Source organism: Apteryx mantelli, chromosome 6 (assembly GCF_036417845.1).
Source record: "Apteryx mantelli isolate bAptMan1 chromosome 6, bAptMan1.hap1, whole genome shotgun sequence".
Lineage (NCBI taxonomy): Eukaryota > Metazoa > Chordata > Aves > Apterygiformes > Apterygidae > Apteryx > Apteryx mantelli.
The window spans coordinates 33,065,112-33,085,218 of NC_089983.1; the positions used below are offsets into that span (position 1 = coordinate 33,065,112).

Consider the following 20,107-nt stretch of genomic DNA (forward strand, 5'->3'; position numbering starts at 1 on the left):
CCCCCGCCCCGACTCCCCCCGCCCCGACTCCCCCCGCCCCGGCTCCCCCCCGCCCGGCTCCCCCCGCCCCGACTCCCCCCGCCCCGGCTCCCCCGCCCCGGCTCCCCCCCCCGGCTCCCCCCGCCCCGGCTCCCCCGCCCCGGCTCCCCCGCCCCGGCACCTCCCGCCCCGGCACCTCCCGCCCCGGCACCCCCCGCCCCGGCTCCCCCCGCCCCGGCACCTCCCGCCCCGGCTCCCCCCGCCCCGGCTCCCCCCGCCCCGGCTCCCCCGCCCCGGCTCCCCCCCCCGGCACCTCCCGCCCCGGCTCCCCCCGCCCCGGCTCCGGCGGCCGCCGCCTGCCAAGGTCAGCCCGGATTAAGGTCGCGCCGCCGGCTCTGCGCTCCCGACGGGGCCGGCGGCGCCCGCGGCGGGACCGAGAGCCCCACGGGGGCTCTGACCCCCAGGGGGGCTGCGCCCCGGGACCCCCAGCCCGCCCCGGCCAGGCTCCCTTGGGGGTGCTGGGGACAGAGGCTCCCTGTCGTCCCCCCCCGCACCATCCCCAGGATGCGCCCAGGCCACGGGCACATCTGGGCGCTAGAGGGGGGCACTGCCCAGGCCCCACCCTGCACTCCCCGGGAGGGCAGGGTGTAAGTGGGGGGCAGGACAGACACCCCCACGGCAGCCCCAGAGCTGCAGAGACCCCTCTCCAGCCAGGGAGCACCCAGCTGGATCGGCCCCTGATGGGGCAGCAAAGATGAGCCCAAAGCACCCCACGTGCCTGGGGCCCCTTCCTCTGCCTGGATCCAGGCCACCAGCACCCTCAGCGAGTCCGAGCTGGCTGCAGGGCAGCAACCAAATTTGCAGGTGATGCCCAGCTGCACAGGGAGAAGGGATTGGGGTGATAACACAGCCCCAAACTGCTGCTCATTCATGCACCAAGGCCACAACAGCCCTAAAACACAGGCCTGACCTGCCACACCAAGGGTGCCAGCCTGGAGCAGACACAGAGCCCTGGCGCTGCCCACTCTCTCCCTGTCCTGGGCCAACCCTCCCCCCCAGGTGGCTCCATGCATCTTCCCTGCCAGAGCTTTGCAGCCAAAAACCATGGCAGATGCTCTAACAGGAATATGCCCTGGGGAAGGGTGGCAGCGCATGCCAGGGAGAGCTTTTAAACACACCTGGCTGGAGATCCTACTGGGGCGAGAGATCAGTCCCTCCCCTAGGGCTGACAGCCTGAAAGTGGGACAGAGCAGCAGCGCCTGTGCCAAAGTCCCAGCGCCCGGTGCAGGGCAGGCACCTACTCTCCCTAGCCCCTCCGCGTTACCTTACCCGCGCCGCCAGCCCAAGGAGCGATGGGGATGGTGCTGCCGAGCCCTGCTCCTCTGACCGGCGCAGTGATTCAGCCGGCTCCTGCCGCCGGCCGCAGGCTCTCCCCAGCCCCGCGCGTGAAGGTCTGCGTGGGAGCAGGCCCTGTGTCCGTGGGCGCCAGCAGATGGGCACAGAGGAGCTGGCACAACCCCCTTCATCCCATCTGCAACAATTCCCCCTCGCTGACCGCTCCCCTCCTCAAGAGACCAGACAGGAAGCAATCTGTGCTGGCTGGGGTTTTATTTTTTATTAATCTGAATTTACAAAAACAGAAGCATTTTCACACTCTACCCTGTCACAGTCAGGATGGAGAGGAGGAAAAAGAAAAGCAATGGTTATAAAAGGGGACCCGGGGGCAAAGGAGAAAGGCTGTGCTCTGCCCTTGTTACGCAAGGCTCCGATGAGAGGAGGGAGGGGAAACCAGATGGGATTTAAGACACTGTTGGCACAACACTGCCGGGCTGGGGGTGGGGAGAGGTGCTACCCAAAAGAGGGGGGGACAAGTGGCTGCCCAGGCTTGTCTGCAGCCAACTGCAAGCAGAACAGGCTGTGCTGCAACAGTGCCTGGAGCTCCTCAGCTGCTTCACCCCTTCTGCGCCCGTGCTAACCCCTCAGTGCAGAGAAGGCAGGTAAGTGGCTCCTCGTCCAGACGGTTTAATTGCAGTGGGGCTGAGGGAGACGCCAAGGCAGGTTTGAAGGCTGAAATGGATGCACTTGGCTGGCAGAGAAGAGCTGGGGAGGAAGGGGAAAGGGTCAGGACTGAGATGCCTCTCAGGCAGCAGCAAAGGCAGAAGCTGGCATACCTGGAGCCTGCAGGATGTAGCTCCTGGCTGTCCTGCGGCAGGGGATCATCAGTGAGTGGATTGCTGACCCCCACCAGGCAGGTTCCCTAACACTGAGCAGCATTTGACAAGCCACTCAGCAACCCTGCTGGGCAATAGCTGTGCTAGACCCCTGGTTAACACAAGTCTATAGCTGCAGGAGCTGAGGAAATGCACTATTTACAGCACGAGAACCACAGTCCTGCTGTCTTTTCCTCCCCCAGGGCACTGAGAACCAAGCTTATGACGCATGGATTCATCACAAGTAATCTACCCTCCTCTTGGGGCCAAAACTGCAGTGGGCCCAGCTCCAGCCACTGCCCTTGGGCCAAAGAAAAGGAAGAGAGAAGCTTGCTGTGCCAGCCGGATGCACAGCCAGGAGCAAGGATGTGCTTGCAGGGAAGAAAGCTGTCCTCAGGCTACCTGCAGCTGAGTAGCAGTCTGAAGAGCAGTTAAAACAACTGGACCAGCTTTTATTGAGCTTGCTCATCTCAACAGACTTGTAAACATGGAGTGACAAGGAACTGGAGTGACACACCACGCACCCTGTGTCACACACCACTTGCGCAGAGACTGAGCTAGCTGGAAGAGTAGACCTCGGCACTATCCCCTGCCTGGCAATGGAGGGACAGATGCCAGCCAAGCCTTCTGGAGAGATGGGGATCTCTATAGATTGTTTTTATTGATTTCTTAAGCTGCAGTATCAGTATTTGCTGGTGTTGCGATCCCCAGAGGCATGCTGCATTGCTACAGAGCAGCCCTTTGCCTGGGTGGAATGGTCCTACGAGCTGGCAGGCTAAAAGCCAGCTGGCATGCCCAGTTTGTTGTGGAAGAGGTCATCTGTTCCTGGTTCTCTGTAAACCTGAGCTGTTTCTTCCCTGATCCCCCACCTCCCCCAGCAGTCACTGCGGAGGAAGAGGGATGCCCCGTGGGTCAGTGACCTGACCCTCCTGCAGGTTCTTGACGAGCTGAGCCAGCCAGCGCTTTGTGGTGGTATCATCCTTCAGGACCTGGGCAAAGGTGGTGTCCTTCAGTTGGTCAGGAAGGCACTGCCTGAGAGCTTCACGTGCCCTACATCAAGAGACAAGAAACAGGGGCCCAACAAATAAACTCACAGGGGCAAGAGGGGAGCAAACCCCACTGGGAACATAACACTCATTTGCCTGGGGGTCTCTCTCCCTGGCAGGATGAGCCAAGGTAACCACTGAGCAGCAGCACCCCAACACAGCATGGCCAACCAGCACAGCTCCCATCCCTTATGCTAGAGCCCACCAAGCAAACCCCCATGCCCTGACACCTGTCAGTCAAGAGCAGCGTGATTCCAGAGGAGGCAGAGACATGAATACATACTTGGCTGCTGGTCAGCCAAGGAAATAAATTGATTTTGGGCCAGAATTTCATCTACTGGCTTCTATTGCTAACAGCCCACACCACACAGAAGAGGGAGAGCATGGCCTACCTTCCGTCTCAGTGCCTCCCTTGTACCTAGTCCAAGCTACAGTTGTGCTAAGGGAGTCATAATCTGCACAGCTCGAACCTGCAAAAGCTCCAAAGCATCACTATTTCTCCCATGTACCATAAGAACTCCTGGGGCCAGTGACAGAAAAAGCATTTTCTACACTAAGCTAAGGCTGATGTAAGGCTAGACAGGAATTTTGACCCTCTCTGAGTGGGCATTATGGAGAGAACTGCACTTGCAAGGGAGATGGAAGAAGCCCCTGCTCAAACTCCTAAGATGTTTACCTGGGGTTATCGGAAAGGCGAAGGTAACAGCGGACAACGTGTTTCAGCAGCCGTGCCGAAGGCTCCTTGGAAAGCTGCAGGACCATTTTACCCTGTTTGAAAGAGGCCAGTGCCAGCAGTTAGAAAAAGTCTTTATAAAAACAGCTTCACAATCAGCAAAGACTGGGAAAGACCATTAAACCACTCGCTCTGGCTTCCTACTCATCACAGCCCGCTATATTTCATCTGGATACCCCTGCATGGAGCCCAGAACCTTGGTTGCCAAGACACCTTTGAGAAGAGCAGCTGGCCATGGCTTGGAGAAGAAGGATTCTCTCAGCAGTTTGGGGGAAAGATCACATCTATTTGGTTTTCTCTCCTTGCAACTGCTTCCTGGTCCAACTTTCTGCTAGATTAAAGAGAATCTGGATTCTTGCTCTCACGGAGGAATGCAAGCATATCTCAAACACTTCGATAAGCTCAGGCTCAGTCAGCACATGAGGCATGTTCCTACCCTCTGCAATAATCCACGTTCTCATCCGCCCGCCCTGCCTTCAACACCCTTTAAAACTCTGACAATAGCCTGGAAAACCATTCTGAAGAATAGGGCTCACCCACTCTGTGTATAGCAAGATCCACGTTCTGGTCTTATCATGCACCCAAGAGTTGTATTTTCTCTTTCTGCTCCATCACTCACATTAAGCTGTTTACTGATCCTGGGAAGCAAGATCAGAGCAGATCTCCCCATCCTGGCCTCCGTTTCTCACATGATACAGGACTATGCACATGGTTGCATGAAAACCTATCATCCTTGAATGCACCCAGCCTAGTGAACGGTGCAGATTCGTTCACATGCCTACCTTGACTGCTTGTGTTTAGGAGCTGAATTAGCTCTGCCTGGCAAGTTCTTTTTCCCATAAAACTACATTGGCTAGCACTAACCATTTCCCATTAGCCAAATTCACCTGATTTCAGATATTTAGTCAGTTCAGATACCTATTAGTGGGGCCATCTCACCTACTCTCTTGCAAGCTTTTAGTCCTGAGAAATTCTCCAAAATACCAGGATTTCTTCAAAATAATGAACAATAGGCCAAAGAGCCCCTTAGACAGCTCCTGGAGAGGAATTACCAATCTACTGTTTTAAAAGCCTCTAATACTTGCTTAACATCTTACTCACGTACTAGTGGACTAGGAAGTAGAGCATCATCCTCATAAACCAGAAATACATTATGCTGACTCTTCCAAAATACAGAACAGAAATGTTTATGGAACATTTCCAGCTTTCTCCAAAGCGTTATGGAATATTAATCATGTCAGCGCTTCATCCAGTGGTGGAAGCATACCACAGCTAGGATTCGTCCATGCTAACATAGCATGACATGCCCACACCCCTCCATATTCATGCCCTTCCCAGCCACAGATTCTTTCTCGGTTTCCTTCCCTCCCTACCCCAAGGTTTCTGTTTCTAATTGCTTTTTTCAGTTTGCCCCTGAGCCAGATGTATTTTCATCCAAAGCTGATCCCATTTTCAACTGCAAAATCATATCACATCGGACATTTTAGACATCAGTTCTGAAGGATTCCTATTTTGCTGTTCATGGGTAAAACTGATCAGAAGGAAAAAGCTAAGTTTTCTTCAGATTTGGGAATACAGACATACAAATAAATATTCCCATGAAAGCATCAAGATTTAGTCACAGAATCAGGAGTGGGAAGCATAGAAATTAATACTGCATTTTCTTCTCCTGAGACTGCTCTTAAAAAGGACAAAAGCAGAACAACTGCTGTTCCTGGGCAAACCTACATTCACCTTGGCAAGCTCAGAGGTAATGCTCAAGCCAGGGCTATTACTCTTGGAATGAACAAAATATGGGTACTAAAACTTCTCCTTCTTAGGGGACAGGGAATGGACAGAAATTGTCTGCTCTGTGTCTTCCAACACAAGAACTAGGGTCATTAAAATAAGCTAGCAGGAACCAGGTTCAAAAACAAACAAGAGGAGATGGACCTTCCAAGCAGCAAACAGGAAACCTGTGAAACTCCTCAGTAAAGGGCACCATGGATGCAAAAAGTTTCCACGGTTTCAAGGGGAGGACAAACACTTGGAAGAAAAGCCCACTGGAGGTTACTATACAAAAAACCTCACAACTGGCTCCAGAAAAATCCAAGCTTAAAATAGTTGGCAGCTGGGAGAATGTTACAAGGGGAAGTATCATATATACTTGCCCTGTTCTTACTCATGCCTTGACATCTTATTCCACCTGTTGTGGGAAACAGACTGAGGAAATGGATTCGTGGTCTGAAGCAGTGTGGCCATTCTTACATGAAAAGGGAATAATTCATATCCAGTCCTGAAAACCCTTCTGTTCCCCCTGAAATTTCAAAGGCATTTCAGGAGTAAAGGCAGCTTTTGGACTTTATTTTTGTGTTTCCTCACTACAATGTGCCTCTTTTTGGGGCTACAACCAGGGAGAACTAGTGTTTTACAACACATAGCAGAAATCAAAATGTCATATGAAGCATGCAAGAAATGAATCTGCTCTGATATCATCCAAAAGGAAAGAACTTTGCCTTTGCTCTAGGCAGAAAGCAGTAAAATAGCTGCTGAAGAAGCTGGCTATTAGGGCTTTTTTCTCTGTAAGAAAAAAAAAAATCCTACCAGTATCATGGCAACATGGGAAAACCGCTCATAAGTCTGACAGATATAAGCCAGCCCCGTGTCATCCAGGAGGATTTTCTGAAGAATAAATGTAGCAACCTAGAACAGGGAGAAAGCAGAAAAGAGAGTTTATAAACAACTTATCTGTCCTGAAAAGGAACAGTCTTTGTTCTGTGTTCTTTTCACGGCAGTCCCAGAGCTAAAAGGTCTTTCAGCAGGCAGCTAATGCTGTACTTTATGAAAGTTTAAAGCCAAAAGGAAATGCAGGACACTACACAACGCTTGGCATCTCTGACTAAAGGAAAGAGACAGATACAAAGCAAGGTGTACGCTCAGACTGGATGCAGGCTGCATTAGATAGCAACTATTGCCGGGCTTCTCAGGACAGCCTCAGAGTTACAGCCATACTATTCTGGTCACAGAGAAAGAACCAGAAGTATCTATTCCTTGGCCCTGCCATCTATAGCACAAGTTGATTTTAGTTTTCATCTTGAGCATTAGTGCTTGGTCACAAGACAAGTGACTTTCTGGAAGAATTTCACTCAAATGTGTCAGCATGCTTCACCACAGAGAAGCACCCAGACTAAAATTTGCAGCCGGTACTACCTGGGTCATCAGACTGGACTGACCACAGATCTGAGCTCATGCTGGAGAGGGGCCGCTGATCAGGGGGTACAATGGGCTGGTCCAGCATGGTGAACCTCCTCTAACTGCCACCACTAACAGCTGCTGTCTAGCCTCTGCACTGCATATTTACTGCATTTGCTCTCTTGGGCCAAGGAAAGTTGGTCCAGCTCAGCCCTGAAAGTTACTCTGCAGGGCTACAGGGGAAGGAATGGCTGTTAAGAGCAGCAAGATCTTGCCCCACAAAGCTACCAAGCTAAGGAACCCCCAGCCCAGAGTTTAGTGATGTTTTTTTGAGGACGTAGAACACCACCCAGAATTGCCCCAGCAACTGCAACAGGTCACAAGTCAACCCTGCGGGTCACTGACTGCCTGGCCAGTTGGAGACTAACAACAAGAAGTCTTAACTAAGACAAACAGCAGATACCGTTTTGGAGAGTTCGCTGCCAGACTCCATGATACGTAAGCACAGAGGGATAATTTCTGTTGTCAATAAGAAATTTATCACTTCTTGCTCATCAGTTTTCACCAATGCCCCTTGAAGGAAAAAGAAAAATCAAAACATGATAAATTTTTTCAGTCTCACCATTCAAAGACAACCTGTGCTGTGCCCTTCCCAGAGACTGTTAGATCTGGATGGTAGGCAGAGCAACTATCATTCAGAATATGTTGGAGCACACAGGTGGAGAAGAGATCATTTTGGCAGCATAAAAGTAACCATGCTGAATTTGGGGCTTTTTTGTTTGTTTTTCAGAAAGGGGACACATTCTTGGCCCTCCCCTGGCAGTAACACAAACACAACAGGATCATGCTCAGCAGCAACCTCTGGCAAGAAGAAATCCATTTCAGGACCCTCTTGCTTTATGCATCAAGGCAGGAATGTTTAGGGCAGAAAAAAAATGGGGTAAGGGGAAGACAGAAAATATACTCAAGTCACTTAATGGTAAAAAGGCAAAGAAACCCCCATCTGCACCCAGCCATCCCAGCATCTAGGTGTCTGTGCTGAGGGTGAAGGCACAACAGACTACAGGTGCTTCCATTCATGGCAGATAGATATTTCTGGCAATGCAACGAGGCACCTGGACTCTAGGGATCCTTATTGCTGAAAAATCCAGTTCCTACACAGTAATAGGAACTTGCCAGTATGACTGGTTGAAAAAGAGCCGCTCCTGTTAATACTACAGGACTCAGAAGATCCTGGTAAAAACAGACCTGCGACTTTGGTCACGTTGCTGTCTACACACACAGCATGAATTGTATCCAACTCGGTAGGAAACAAGTGCTCCAGCGTTATCCTGGCTGCTTACCAATCACTCCCAGACTCGTGAGCCGCAGGTACTCAAATGGCCGTGTCTTGCTAACTGTGTGCAAGAAGGGGTACAGGAAGAGAGGGATGTGAGCTGCCAGAAAAGCTGACCTGTATGAAAGGGAGAATATCCAGTGAGAGAGACAAGGAAAGTTAAGTGAGCACACAATCCAGTATTACCACACACAGCCTGAACCTATTCCTGGACAGACACCGTTGCTGATGCTCCTCAAAAGAGGGTAACAGTCTGTTCTCCAATGGAAAGGTGTGAAGTAACTTCTGCACTGAGCACAGCACAAAACCTGAACTGTCAGTCACTTGCATAGCTGCTTCCAGCTGACCAGGTATGGAGCATGTCCTATTATTTTAATTACTTCCTCCTGCCACCCAGAGCCATGGCTTGGTCCATTCACTGTTACGTATCACCATGCAGATCACAGGCTCGCAGGGGCAGTTAGCCATGATGCCTGTGCACAGCCTCAGAGCAACAGGAATCCAGACTGGCTGGTCTCTAGGCACTATCACTGCATAAACATGCACAGTCACCTTTCCCCAAGTGCCCTCATGCTGCCCTCTGACAATAGTGAAAAATAGAGACTGCAGGGAGAAACCTGGAAATTGTCATGCTAACGGGAGGAAACTCTCTTGCATAACCATCCAACATTCTTCTATCTACCTTGAGTTTTCAAACTTTAATTGTAAAGGCATCTGGTGTAAAACTAGCCTGTTTCCTTGGACATTGTCTCATAGAGGGTTGTTGTTCAACACTAACTTGCAGCAGCTGAAAAATAGCTTCAGCTACTCTGTCCCTTCCTCTCAGCAGGAATAGAAATATGAGATCATGGCTCTCTGGGTAGCTGTCTTCTGGGTTTTGGCTACTTATTTTGGCTTAGCCAACACCACCATTTTCCTTGCTGATGAATACTGGACACAGGCTGAAAAAACTTGAGGAAGTCAGGCACTGGCTGAGACCTCCAGACATGACTCTGCTATTGCTTCCCTGTCACACACGCGCTCTGGAAAGGGCAGTCTTGCCCATCCCACCCTTTGGACAGCTGGTCTAAATAACTGTAAGCTCATTCAAACAAGAATCCTGTGCGCAACGCTGAGCACAAAGGCACCCTTGTCTCTGGCTGAGCGCCCAGGGACTGCCACGATCCAATGTTTTGGGAATTTGTAGGTTCTCAGAATGGTTCAGGGAATGCAATGTATTTAGGACCACCATAAAGCTGTCAACCTAGTAATCTGCGCAAACAAGTGAAAGGAGCAGGCAGCTGCCTATCCTCCAGCTCTGTGCACTGTTCCGCTTCGTTTGGTAAGAGCGCGCAAAGGAGCTTACGTGCTTTGGGAGACAGATTGACTGAGCTGTCAACACCAACTTCTCAGAAAGCTTATGCATGTGGAAACACTTACCTTGTTTCGGGATGCGATGCAACACACTGTAGCAGAGCTAAAGCATTGCAGACTCTGTTGGACTGATGGGCTGTCAGAGTCGGAGGGTTGATTGATGGATAAATATTTACAATTTCCTAAAAATTAACAGATGAAGAAAACTTAAGGGAGAAAAGCCATCAGCAAGCTGCACAAAAGCACTTGCCCAACAAGGAACAACGCTGTTAAGAGATGACAGTCCCCTTTCACCAAGCATCACTTGAAGAGAGGTTACACAGCAGCCACCATGCTGCCCAAGAAAGGGCAGAGCTGGGCCAGAGTCAATTTGACAAGGAGTCACAGGGATGCAGACAAATCTTAATTTCAGAAGAGAACAGTTCATTTGATTTCCTGCCTCTTTGCTAGTGGGGGACTGTTTTGTTTTGAACTTCCAGAGTGAAGAGGAGTGTTGTTCCTGCGCCTAGAGGCAGAGCACACCCACTCTATTCATACTGCTGGCACTCTTCTCCCTCAATGTAGGGGAAGCAGCTGAGAGTGAGAAATCCAATTCAGAAATCTGCCTACTTCCCACCATAACTCTCTTCTAATTTTCTCCACTTGTTTCCGGGCCACTCTGAAAGCAGTTTGACAATGCCCATTCTGCCTGCTTTTCCATCATTCCTCAAAATTGACTAGATTCTGCAACATTTTGCATCATTTTTTGCCATCATTTGCATTATTTGCTATTGTTTCAACCATATTCTGCACTGAGAGATGTCCGGTTAACAGATTAGAGCTATAGAGTATGTTGGCCCAGCAAAGAGCTGCACAGCTGAGTTTGACAAGAGATCTCTGGAGTAGTGAGCAGCGTTCCCATACTACCCTTCCTGCTGACTGACTATATGGGCAGCCTTCTGACCAAGCTCAGGCTCATGCAAAAAAATCAAAAGAGATCTCAGGAGTAAGACTGCTGCGGTGCTGCTATGACACCATAGGAAAATAAACGGAATGTGATCTACAGGGAGCAGTACCACCAGGCAGCACATACACCCACAGCTCACCCATTCCCCTCCCAACTATGCATATTTCTAATGAGAAATCTTATAGTGCCTACAAATATGGCCTCACTAGTGATAACTAATGGCAAACACTAGAGATGGGTTTCCCACATCCACTCCTGACATGCCCCAGCATACAGCATATACCCAGCAACGACAACAAGGGACTTCATTAGGGTTTCCCCAGATATGTCCCATGGATACAAGCTCTGCATTGTGAGGATGCTGCACCACGGAATAAAGATACTGCCAATCCTACCCACCTGAAGGAGAGCTGCAATTGTGCCAAACGAGTGCCACAGCATTGGGGCAAGGTCAGGCACAGACTCCCGCTTCTTGCTCAGCTCCAGCAGCGCATTCTCCCGCGTCTCAGGGCTGGACAGCTCATTGATCCACTGGTAGATCTTCTCGCGGTCTACCTGAGCCAGCGCTGTTGGCACAGGCTGGAAGGAGACAGGAAAACTTGAGTCTTGGCTGTTTTATCCAAATCTTACCCAAACCCTCCCCACAACCCGACAGAGAAGCAACAAAGGGCTCAAGAATCTCCTCACTGGGGGCCAGAGGAATTAGAAATGCATTAAGATGCTCTGAATATGGATCACTTTCCTAGGTTAGTGTTATTATTTCACTAATCTAAAATGCAAATGTTTTACTTTCTGGACCGACTTGTTAGGCACAGTCTCTTTTAATCCTCTTGTCAAACATTACCTAGTAACTTCCTTCAGCAATAAGGGAACCATGCTACTGCCTGTCTGGGCCGGCAGAGCTCCTGGGGAGATCATACACACTTTAGCCAGCTATCATCTCTTCCACTTGCATTTAATGCTCCAAATACAAGTTTTCACAAAGACAAACAAGGAAACAACATCAGTAATTGCAGATGCTACCTTTTTCTCTCTAAAAAGTTTGAAGACACTGGGGCCCATCAATGTGATTTGCCCAATGTGATTTTTTTTAGAAAAAAAGTCATACAAATACTAGAAAATACTCATTACTCCAACATTAGTGTGACACTGTGGGGAAGATCAAAAACACAGCCAGTGACACCTCCCATTTTAGACTTTCAAATTCATCCCATGTATCTTGTTTACAGGCATGGAGCTAAAAGGGAATTTCTCAAGAGTTTGATTTTGTGCAAAAATTTCTGTTCAAAATAAACCCAGAGAAGGGTAGATCTGCATTCATGGTCAAGGCACATTTACTACTACTCAGGAGAAATGCATTACAATTTCTCCTCTGCCTTTCTTGGAGCATCAGACAAAGAATAACATCAAGGCCAAAAAAACAACAAACAAAAAAAAATAGGGGAGACCTGGGAAGGAAAGGAAGAGAAATGGGTACTGTGGAATCACGGCATAGTTTCTGTGGAAAGGCAGAGGAGCAAGTCTTTCAGTGAAAGCTTGTCTCACGCCTCTGCTGTCATAACAAGCACTCAGGGTGCAAACAAATGCTCAGCAGGCATCCTAAAGAGGCAGTTCAGTGATTCAGATCGAAAATTTCACAGCAGACAAACTTAGACATTAAAACTTCCTGTCTGCATACTTCTAAAAGTCAGTTCTGAACCTATTCAAACACTCTCCTACAGTGTCTGCTGCTCAAATAGAGCACAGCTCTATTAGTATGCTGCTGCTCCTGAGCTAGCCTGCATGCAGCCAGCTCAGCATCCCCATAGACTCAGCAATTGTGGCTGGGAACAGAGAACTGACCGCATTTCTTTCTCTCTCTCTCTCTCTTTTTTTTTTTAAACACAGACTGAAACTCTTCATGCGCTTACCACAACATATGTAAGAACTGCGTGCAGTGCGCTGACAGCAACACTACTACAAAGAAGCTCATCACTGAGTCATCGAAGAGAATACAAATGAGTTCAGGAATTGAAAGTGACTGGAAGCAAAACTGAAACTCTATGTCAGAGGCAGCCTTCCAGGATGAGACCCCTCCAGAGCTTTCCATCTCTATTTCTGCAAGCCCTCCTTTGTTTATTCATGCATTATACCTGAAGTCATGTCCTAACAGATTCTTCCCCAGCTGTGGGATTTATATTGAGCAGAAGCTGTAATTTGTCTATTTCCCATTCACTTCCATCACTTTAGTTATCTTAAATGTCTGCATATAAGCTGATGTGCTGTTACCAATCCCTACACTGTGGAGCTCAAATAGCTTTTAACTCTTCATCTTTCCTCTGACCCCCTTTTTTCCCTCTTGCCACCTCAAGTCTTTTTTTTCCCAAAATCTCACACGAAGATAGTAACACTGACAAACTTGGTTTGTTTTAAGAGCTGAAGCGCAATTCCAATGGCAACTCCTATACTGGAGCTAAGAAAGAGAGGAAGAATGAACAGAGCTCATTTGTTTTTGTTTGGAATGGCAGAGGAACAAGCAGCGTAGCAATAACGTTGTTGTAACTGTGTTATCTAAAGCTCCCATCTATTTTTCTAGACACAGTGGAAGTTTCAGTTCCTGTAAGCTTAAATACATCGACCCTTTAAAAGCACAATCATATGCCTCTGATCCCTAGAGAACGCTAAGTAGATTTTCCACACAATTAAGTTTATGATGTCCAATACCTGTCTTAACAAGAACCAACTGCTTTCCCTAGGCCCTACAGTTGCTCCTCTCATATTAGTTTAACCAAAAATATATTTTTTTCCTAATTTCCTACTTTGCTGTTGTTTCACACACACACTCCCAGCCTAAAACTCTGGAAAACCCCAGAGGCTCAAAGGTAGGACCCTGCCAAGTAGACTTTCTTTTGCACATAAGGAAAGCAAAAGTTACCAACAATATCTCAACACAACATGAACTAGCCACTTCTGCCTCATGAAAGATCTTGCAACAACTTCCTCATGAGAAAGGGTGTTACCTCAAACATCCCTGCCAGATTACATCTCCAGCAATTACATAACAAACTCAGATTAGGCAATTGGCTTCTTTTCCTAATTAAGCAGCTGCTGCTAGGCATGCTGGTAAAAATACTGATTGAGAAAGCAAAACATTGACTAATTGGATGTACATGCTTTTATAACTATTTTGATAGATCACCAACCCCAAAATACCAAAATGAACTTTTTATTTAAATAGCAGTGAATTAGCTAGTTTGACTCAGACATTCACTGCCTTGCTGCTAATTAAAGCTACATTTATTTGTTTTGGTCTATTATCAAGTTTTCCCCTCTAGCATGCTAGGTTTTAGACCTGAAGATGGCATAAGTATTATCTCTGCCTCTAGCATCACTATATAAAGACCAGTACTCTGGCTTACCACAGTTTTATCATGGTAACATTCACTATGCCCAAAGGAATTCCTGAGCCAACTCACAGCCCTACTAAGACATAACATTATTTACCATACTTCCCAAGCACTTCTCCAGAGGTGACTGCCCCTCCAGATCACATTTACTCTACTGCATACTAACTGATTGACTGAGATAGGAATTGTTTCAATACAGAACTATAAGGCTGCATGAATTACACATAAATTAAAGATACATTCAAACAACCCCCCAAATACACTTGATTTCTATTCCTGAATCAGATTATTTTATCAAAACTGTCTTTTAAAAAAATCCTCTTATAGAGAGATGACGAGAATACAGATAGAGGATTAATGGGAAATGCAACAATCCCTCATGGATTTTGACAAGCACATATGAATTACATTACTATAAAAATGCAAGTGCTGATTAAGAGAGTTCATGATGAACTTGCATACCCTTCTGGGCTCCAGAAAGTGTCACTTTAAATTGTAAGTATTTGCCAGCACTCCAAGAACCAATTTACAATCATGAGTACTTAAATAAAGTGGAAGACGTAAAAGTTCCCTCAACTCCTGCTCATAAATACTTTATTCAATCATGTTTGTTTTCTAATCCAAGCAGATCCTTATGATAAGTGAATCTGAAAAGAGCTCTAACTGTTGGTCTTGCAATAAACCTCCCCAAACACTATACACACCAGACAATCAACTCCGGGAAGTCTCATACATGCAATGAATGTGCGTTTAGAGAAACAAAAACAAAACAGAAAGCCATTCAGATAGGATGTAAGATACAATAACCACATTGTTCAGCCTCCCAAACTCAACTTCCACTTGTGAAACCATCCTGCCAGCCGGGTCAAGGTACGGTTCCGCCGCTGAGAGCTTTAACGTCAGGTACCCCGCCTCACCCCAGCAGCTTCCCGAGGGGGAGGAGGGGAACAGCACAAGCTCCAGACTGCCCTGCAGGGCGCCTGGGGAAGCAGAGAAGGAAAAGGCGGTCTGTCTTTCCTCCCACGTTCCGTCTGCTGCCCTGAGGGACTTTTCACTTTCTCATCTCGGCCTCTGCAGCAAAGGCCAGAAGGGAGAAAGCTCCCCGGCGGACAGAGGCGGCGGCGGGGCCTGCAGAGCACGTCCAGACGCGGGGGGAGGGGGGGGAACCCCACCGGCCTTAACCCCGGCCCCCGGCCGCGCCGCCGCGGGCCCAGCCGCGCGGCGGGGAAGCGCCCCGGGCCTCCCGGCGCGGGAACGAGCCGCCAAGCGGCACGCAGCCGCGGGGGCCGGGAAGGGCTCCCTCGGCGCCGCCCTCGCCCGCGGGGAAGCGGCCCCCTCGCACCCCCGCCCAGCCCCGCCCCGCCGGGTCCCGCCGCCGGGTCTCACCGCGGCCGTGGCCAGGCTGTGCATGGTGGGAGCGGAGGAGCCGCCGCCGGGCCCAGCTCAGGAGGCCGCCGTCGCCATAGAGGCAGGGCCGCCGCTGCCCCCCGACCCCTGACCTCTCACCCTGCCGCGCGCCCGGCCGCCGCCCGCGCGCCAGGGGCAGGCAGAGGGGAGGGGCGCGGCGCGCGCATGCGCGGGGGCGGGCGGGCAGCCGCCCCCCCGGGCGCATGCGGGCGGCAGGGGGCGGAGCGGCGCGGGGAGAGCGGCGCGGGGCGCGCGGGGCGCGCCGGGAAGGGCGCCGCCGCGCTGACGTACGTGCGTGCGTGCGTCGCGCGGCGTCTGGCGCTGCTGGCCGGTTCCCGCCATCCGCCGCCGCCGCCGCCCCCTACCCCGCCTCCGCCCGCCGCGCCGGGCCACGCCGGGCCGCAGGTACCGGGCGCCCCCCGCGCCGCCCCTCCCCCCCCGCGCCGCCCCTCCCCCGCAGGCGCCGCTGCGCGCGCAGCCCCCGGTCCTCACCCCCCCCCCCCCCCCCCGGCGCTGAGGGCCCGGCGGCGGCGCGGGCAGGGCCGGGCCGGGCTGGGCTTGGGGCCCGTGTGGCGGCGGCGGGGCGGCTCCCGGCGCTCCCTCCGCCCGGCGGCGCCTCTCGCGCACCGCGGGGCAGCGGCGGGGCTCTCCCATTCATTCCTGCTGTCCAGTTTTTCCGCCGTGACTCCCCGTTGCGCCGGGAGAGCCCCGCGGCTCGGCGGGGCCCTGTGCGGGCCGGGCGCCTGCCGGGCAGAGCCGTCCGGGGAGGGCGCCCTGGTCGCTACCTGTCGGTGCTACCTGAGGTAACGCAACCCTCCGAGGGGTTTCTCCGGGCTCCAGTCGCAGCCGAAACAAAGTAATTCCGTGTGGGGGTTTCTCTGAAACTTTGTTTTTTTTCCCCTTTGTCAACTTTATACTTTCTTCCTGAAGATAGGCACTTTTTCTTTTTCCCTCCTCCTCCTTAAATCTCTGGAAAGTTTTAAGGATCTGAAAGAACTTCTGTGTCTGTGTTGGCTCTGCTCACCTTTGAATGTTTAGGAATCAGTGTCTTGCTCTCCAAACTGGAAAAGTTTTCTTGGTCTGCATTTCCTTCAGGTGTATTAAAGAAGCAACAAAGCTTACTTTTACCAAACTTCTACAGGAATGTTTAACCATATTTTTATCTTTCTGTAGAGATTATTTGGTACTAGTTAGTTGTATTCTTCTTTTTAACAGGTTTTTAAAGTGAAGTACACTTACTCCTATTAGCTCTTTCTGTGAGAAAGCATGGCTCCGTTAAAGGTGCATGGACCTGTTCGGATGCGCAGCATGCAGACTGGGATTACAAAATGGAAAGAAGGAAGCTTTGAAATTGTGGAGAAGGACAACAAAGTGAGTCTAGTGGTTCACTACAATGTTGGAGGAATTCCAAAGACATTTCAGGTACACCAAATATTCAGGCTTTTGTTTGAGCAGTGCATGGATTGTGCCCTTTTGTGAACAGCTGTCCTCTTCAAGGCTATTAAGAGTCACATAAACTTCCCTCTGTCACTGTTTCTTGTTCCTCGTTTCCTGAACACTAATCTCTTTGTATAACTCTCCTGTAAATTATTCAGGTGTATTGTTAAAGGATCTGCTAAGGTCAGCATCAAGCATACAACTGAATAGAAAGAAATGAAAAGCAGAGGAAAGACTACCGAAGTATACAGTATCTTATCTCACATGTTTAGATTTTTGGAACATGTAGCCTTTCTCTTACTGATACATTTGCAGAATCTAGAAGTGAAGCTCCATGTGATCCTAAAGGGTTGCATCTATACTAGCAGTTTTCCCAGCTGAAGAATATCAATGTTAACATACTTGTAGCTTTTCTGTTTGTTTATACAAGACTGTTGTACTATATATGTATTACAGTTCTGCCAAGTTTTAGGTTTTAAACATGCTAGACAATGTGGTTTCCTCACTGGGGGACTGATGCATATCATTATTAAGGATTCTCTTCCAATATTCAGCCTAAACAGCTTTTTTTTTTTTTCTTTTCATTCTGTAGTCATTTTCATCTCACTTTTCCTAGTCCTTTCTTTTAGGTAAGAAATTACTATCTAATTTAAACAAATGTAGAGGGAAGGAGCAGGTTAAAAAAAAAATCCTGTATCAGTTAGTGGTGTTGTAGCAGCCTTAACTGATCTAAGTGTTGGCTTCTGCTTTTTCTTGCCACAATCATTTTCCAGCTCTAGTGTTCATCAGACCTTTCTCTGAGCCACGTCTGTGTGTTGACCTTTTTTGAAAGATCAGGTTTTGTTGCCATAGTGTGCTGAAAAGTCTCAGCAGAGAACCTAACAGCCGTGACAATTAGCAGTTAGATCAGCCTGTGTTGCTTTCAAATCAAGGCATAAAAGTGATCAATGTTGGGCGGTTGCTATCTCTGTTACTGTAAACCTGAAAGTCTTAAGAATGGTCTGTCTTCTCACATATGATGCTATGACCGCATGTTTGCTTTAATCCAGCAGTAGACTGTGTCGCTACTGAGAGGAGCGGTCATTTCTTGCCCCTGTATCTTCCCCAGGTGCTTGTTCTCACACGTTCCTTTCTGTGCAGACAAGTGTTAACGTGGCATCGCAGCGACTGGAAGGGTAGCTCCACAGGGAGATTGAACGTATGTAACAAGTAACCATGGCCTAAGGGGCAGGTCTTGCTCCCAGCCTCCTGCCATCTGCTGGCTCTGGCGCTCGTCGGATCTCTCTGTGAGCCAGTTCATTTCACAGACTTGGCAGAAAACTAACTCAGAATAAGTAGAGGGCTTTCACTTGAATTAAGTCACGGAAAGGACCAGATGTCAGATCTGGTAGAGGGGGTGGCATGGACCATGTAGCTAGGAACACAGTGAAGGAAGAGGAGTAAGTGAGCAGCCACATCCTTAGACCAATTCTGTATGTTTGGACAGTGGTTATTCTTCAGCTGGATCTGCTTTCCAGTCCTGCTCATCCTGCAGTGACACAGACACTAGTATGAGCACAAGAGTGCATGTGGGAACAAGTAGCAGGCAGGGAAAGCAGACTGCCCCTTGCACCGCGGGCTGGCACCTGACTGTAGTTTACATGAGCTGCCCCCTGTCCATCAGTGCATTCTAGCATGTTGTTACAGGTGTGACAAATGCCTGATAAGTCTGCTTTAGAAGTAACATTATTTGTTGACAAGTTGCTCTGGGAGGACAATAGGCCGTTTCTCTACCTTTTTTCATTTCTGTAATAAAACATTTGAATAGATCCAGGGTTATATCTCTTTCCCCAGTCACTAGTGTGTCATCAAACTTTTTACATAAGATGATGTATTTTACAGATGTTTAAAAGATTTGATCTGGTTGTGCTAGATGGTAGATAGGTACTAAAAGAACTATTTCATTTACTCCACCTCCCAAGACTTTATAACATTGGTTGGGCCATAGCAGGTGCATGGAGAGTATGTGTAGAGGCCTTTCATGATAGCATTTTGAGCTGAAATAGATTGTTCTGCACTGGGATAGTGAAGTAACTGTAATCCCTTTCCAGCTGGCTCCATGTTTTAAACGAGGATGAAAAATTTGAAGCCCCTTTTCAATTCTTCAGTCTTTGAAGATATTTTTAGCCTTTTCTTTTCTTTTCTTTTTTTTTTTAAGAACAAGAATTGAGCATAAAATATTACAGAAGTGTAATTTTCCAGCAAAATGAACCCTTTAGTTTCTTATTGAGGTGGATTTCCAGCCTCTCTCAAAAACTGCTGGTAGGTCTAGATTGGCTTCCCAAAAAGCTAGAGATCTGGGGGGGTGGGGGGAGGGAGGGAAATCTCATTGATGGACATGGTGTGCATTTTACTGTCTTATAGTCTTCTTTTATATATTTGAGCAAGTTTAAATAAAAATCAGGAATTCCCCCCCCTTTTTTTTTAAACTTGCGTACAATTTGAAAGAGACAGCTTCTAGCGCACTATATAGTGAAACTTTGGTGTTAGGGTATAATTAGTGTTTATTAATTCAGCATCATTATTTATATTGATAGTGTGGCAGTATGCAGATAGCTGAATTAAGAGAAGCCTCCAATCTGATAGGCACTACACAGAGATGTAGTAAAAGCCTTCCCAGTGACCTTGGCTGTGGTTTCCAGTCTTGTTTGGAGCACTGTGTGAGAATAGCAATATACTGGCATGGAGCTTGTTGCATAACTAGTGCCTAATCTTAGGCAAGGCTAAAGAAGTGGCTAGCAAAATGAAGAATTAAGTGAAGAAGGACAAGGGAATTTAAAATGTAAATATGCTTAGGTATGTATCATTAAACTTGCATTTATCCAGCAGATGTAAGATACTCTTTTGCTTCCTCTGTTTTAAGAATTACCCTTAACCTGCATGCATAGAAACATTATTGAATGGCCAATTTCTTGTAGGTGACTTATCAGAAAGTAACAATTATATAATGGTATAATATAGAATAAAGTAACAGTGGTGATATTAGGGAGCACAGACTCTTATTAAAATTATTCTTCTGATTGACCATAACCCTGAAACTTTGATATCACTTAATTGTTTTAAT

The 20,107-nt window shown here is 48.7% G+C and overlaps 2 protein-coding genes across 6 annotated transcripts in view; one reads left to right on the top strand and one right to left on the bottom strand.

The window, feature by feature from the left end:
• Nucleotides 1-1,570: 1,570 nt before the first annotated feature.
• CNOT9 (CCR4-NOT transcription complex subunit 9) lies at nucleotides 1,571-15,715 on the bottom strand. The gene is made up of 8 exons (XM_067299201.1): nucleotides 15,547-15,715; nucleotides 11,174-11,353; nucleotides 9,895-10,010; nucleotides 8,483-8,592; nucleotides 7,603-7,712; nucleotides 6,552-6,650; nucleotides 3,912-4,003; nucleotides 1,571-3,239 (listed from the first exon to the last, which is right to left on the bottom strand). Exons 1-8 carry the CDS (start codon nucleotides 15,568-15,570, stop codon nucleotides 3,071-3,073), a joined length of 900 nt encoding a protein of 299 aa, XP_067155302.1. The 5' UTR covers nucleotides 15,571-15,715; the 3' UTR covers nucleotides 1,571-3,070.
• A 217-nt stretch (nucleotides 15,716-15,932) lies between these two features.
• Nucleotides 15,933-20,107, top strand: part of USP37 (ubiquitin specific peptidase 37) — a 36,607-nt gene continuing 32,432 nt past the window's right edge. For 2 of the 5 annotated variants that reach the window (XR_010884598.1, XM_067299202.1), the window contains exons 1-2: nucleotides 15,933-15,972; nucleotides 16,783-16,989. Coding sequence is in view for 3 of the 5 variants with exons in the window: in XM_067299202.1 (XP_067155303.1) it covers nucleotides 16,834-16,989 (156 nt within the window). In the remaining 2 variants the exon portion in view is untranslated. Of the gene's footprint in view, nucleotides 15,973-16,287; nucleotides 16,424-16,782; nucleotides 16,990-19,677; nucleotides 19,840-20,107 lie in introns of those variants that run through there. The other 3 variants (XM_067299203.1, XM_013960631.2, XM_067299204.1) reach the window with 3 other exon arrangements.

What these genes read in the sequence shown, in the direction of transcription:
- CNOT9 (XM_067299201.1), bottom strand. Translation starts at nt 15,570, where the DNA reads ATGCACAGCCTGGCCACGGCCGCG. An exon ending in GCATCGCATCCCGAAACAAG is followed by an intron (nt 8,593 to 9,894) that starts GTAAGTGTTTCC and finishes CCTTTCATACAG; the next exon opens with GTCAGCTTTTCTGGCAGCTC. An exon ending in CGCCTTTCCGATAACCCCAG is followed by an intron (nt 3,240 to 3,911) that starts GTAAACATCTTA and finishes CTCTTGATGTAG; the next exon opens with GGCACGTGAAGCTCTCAGGC.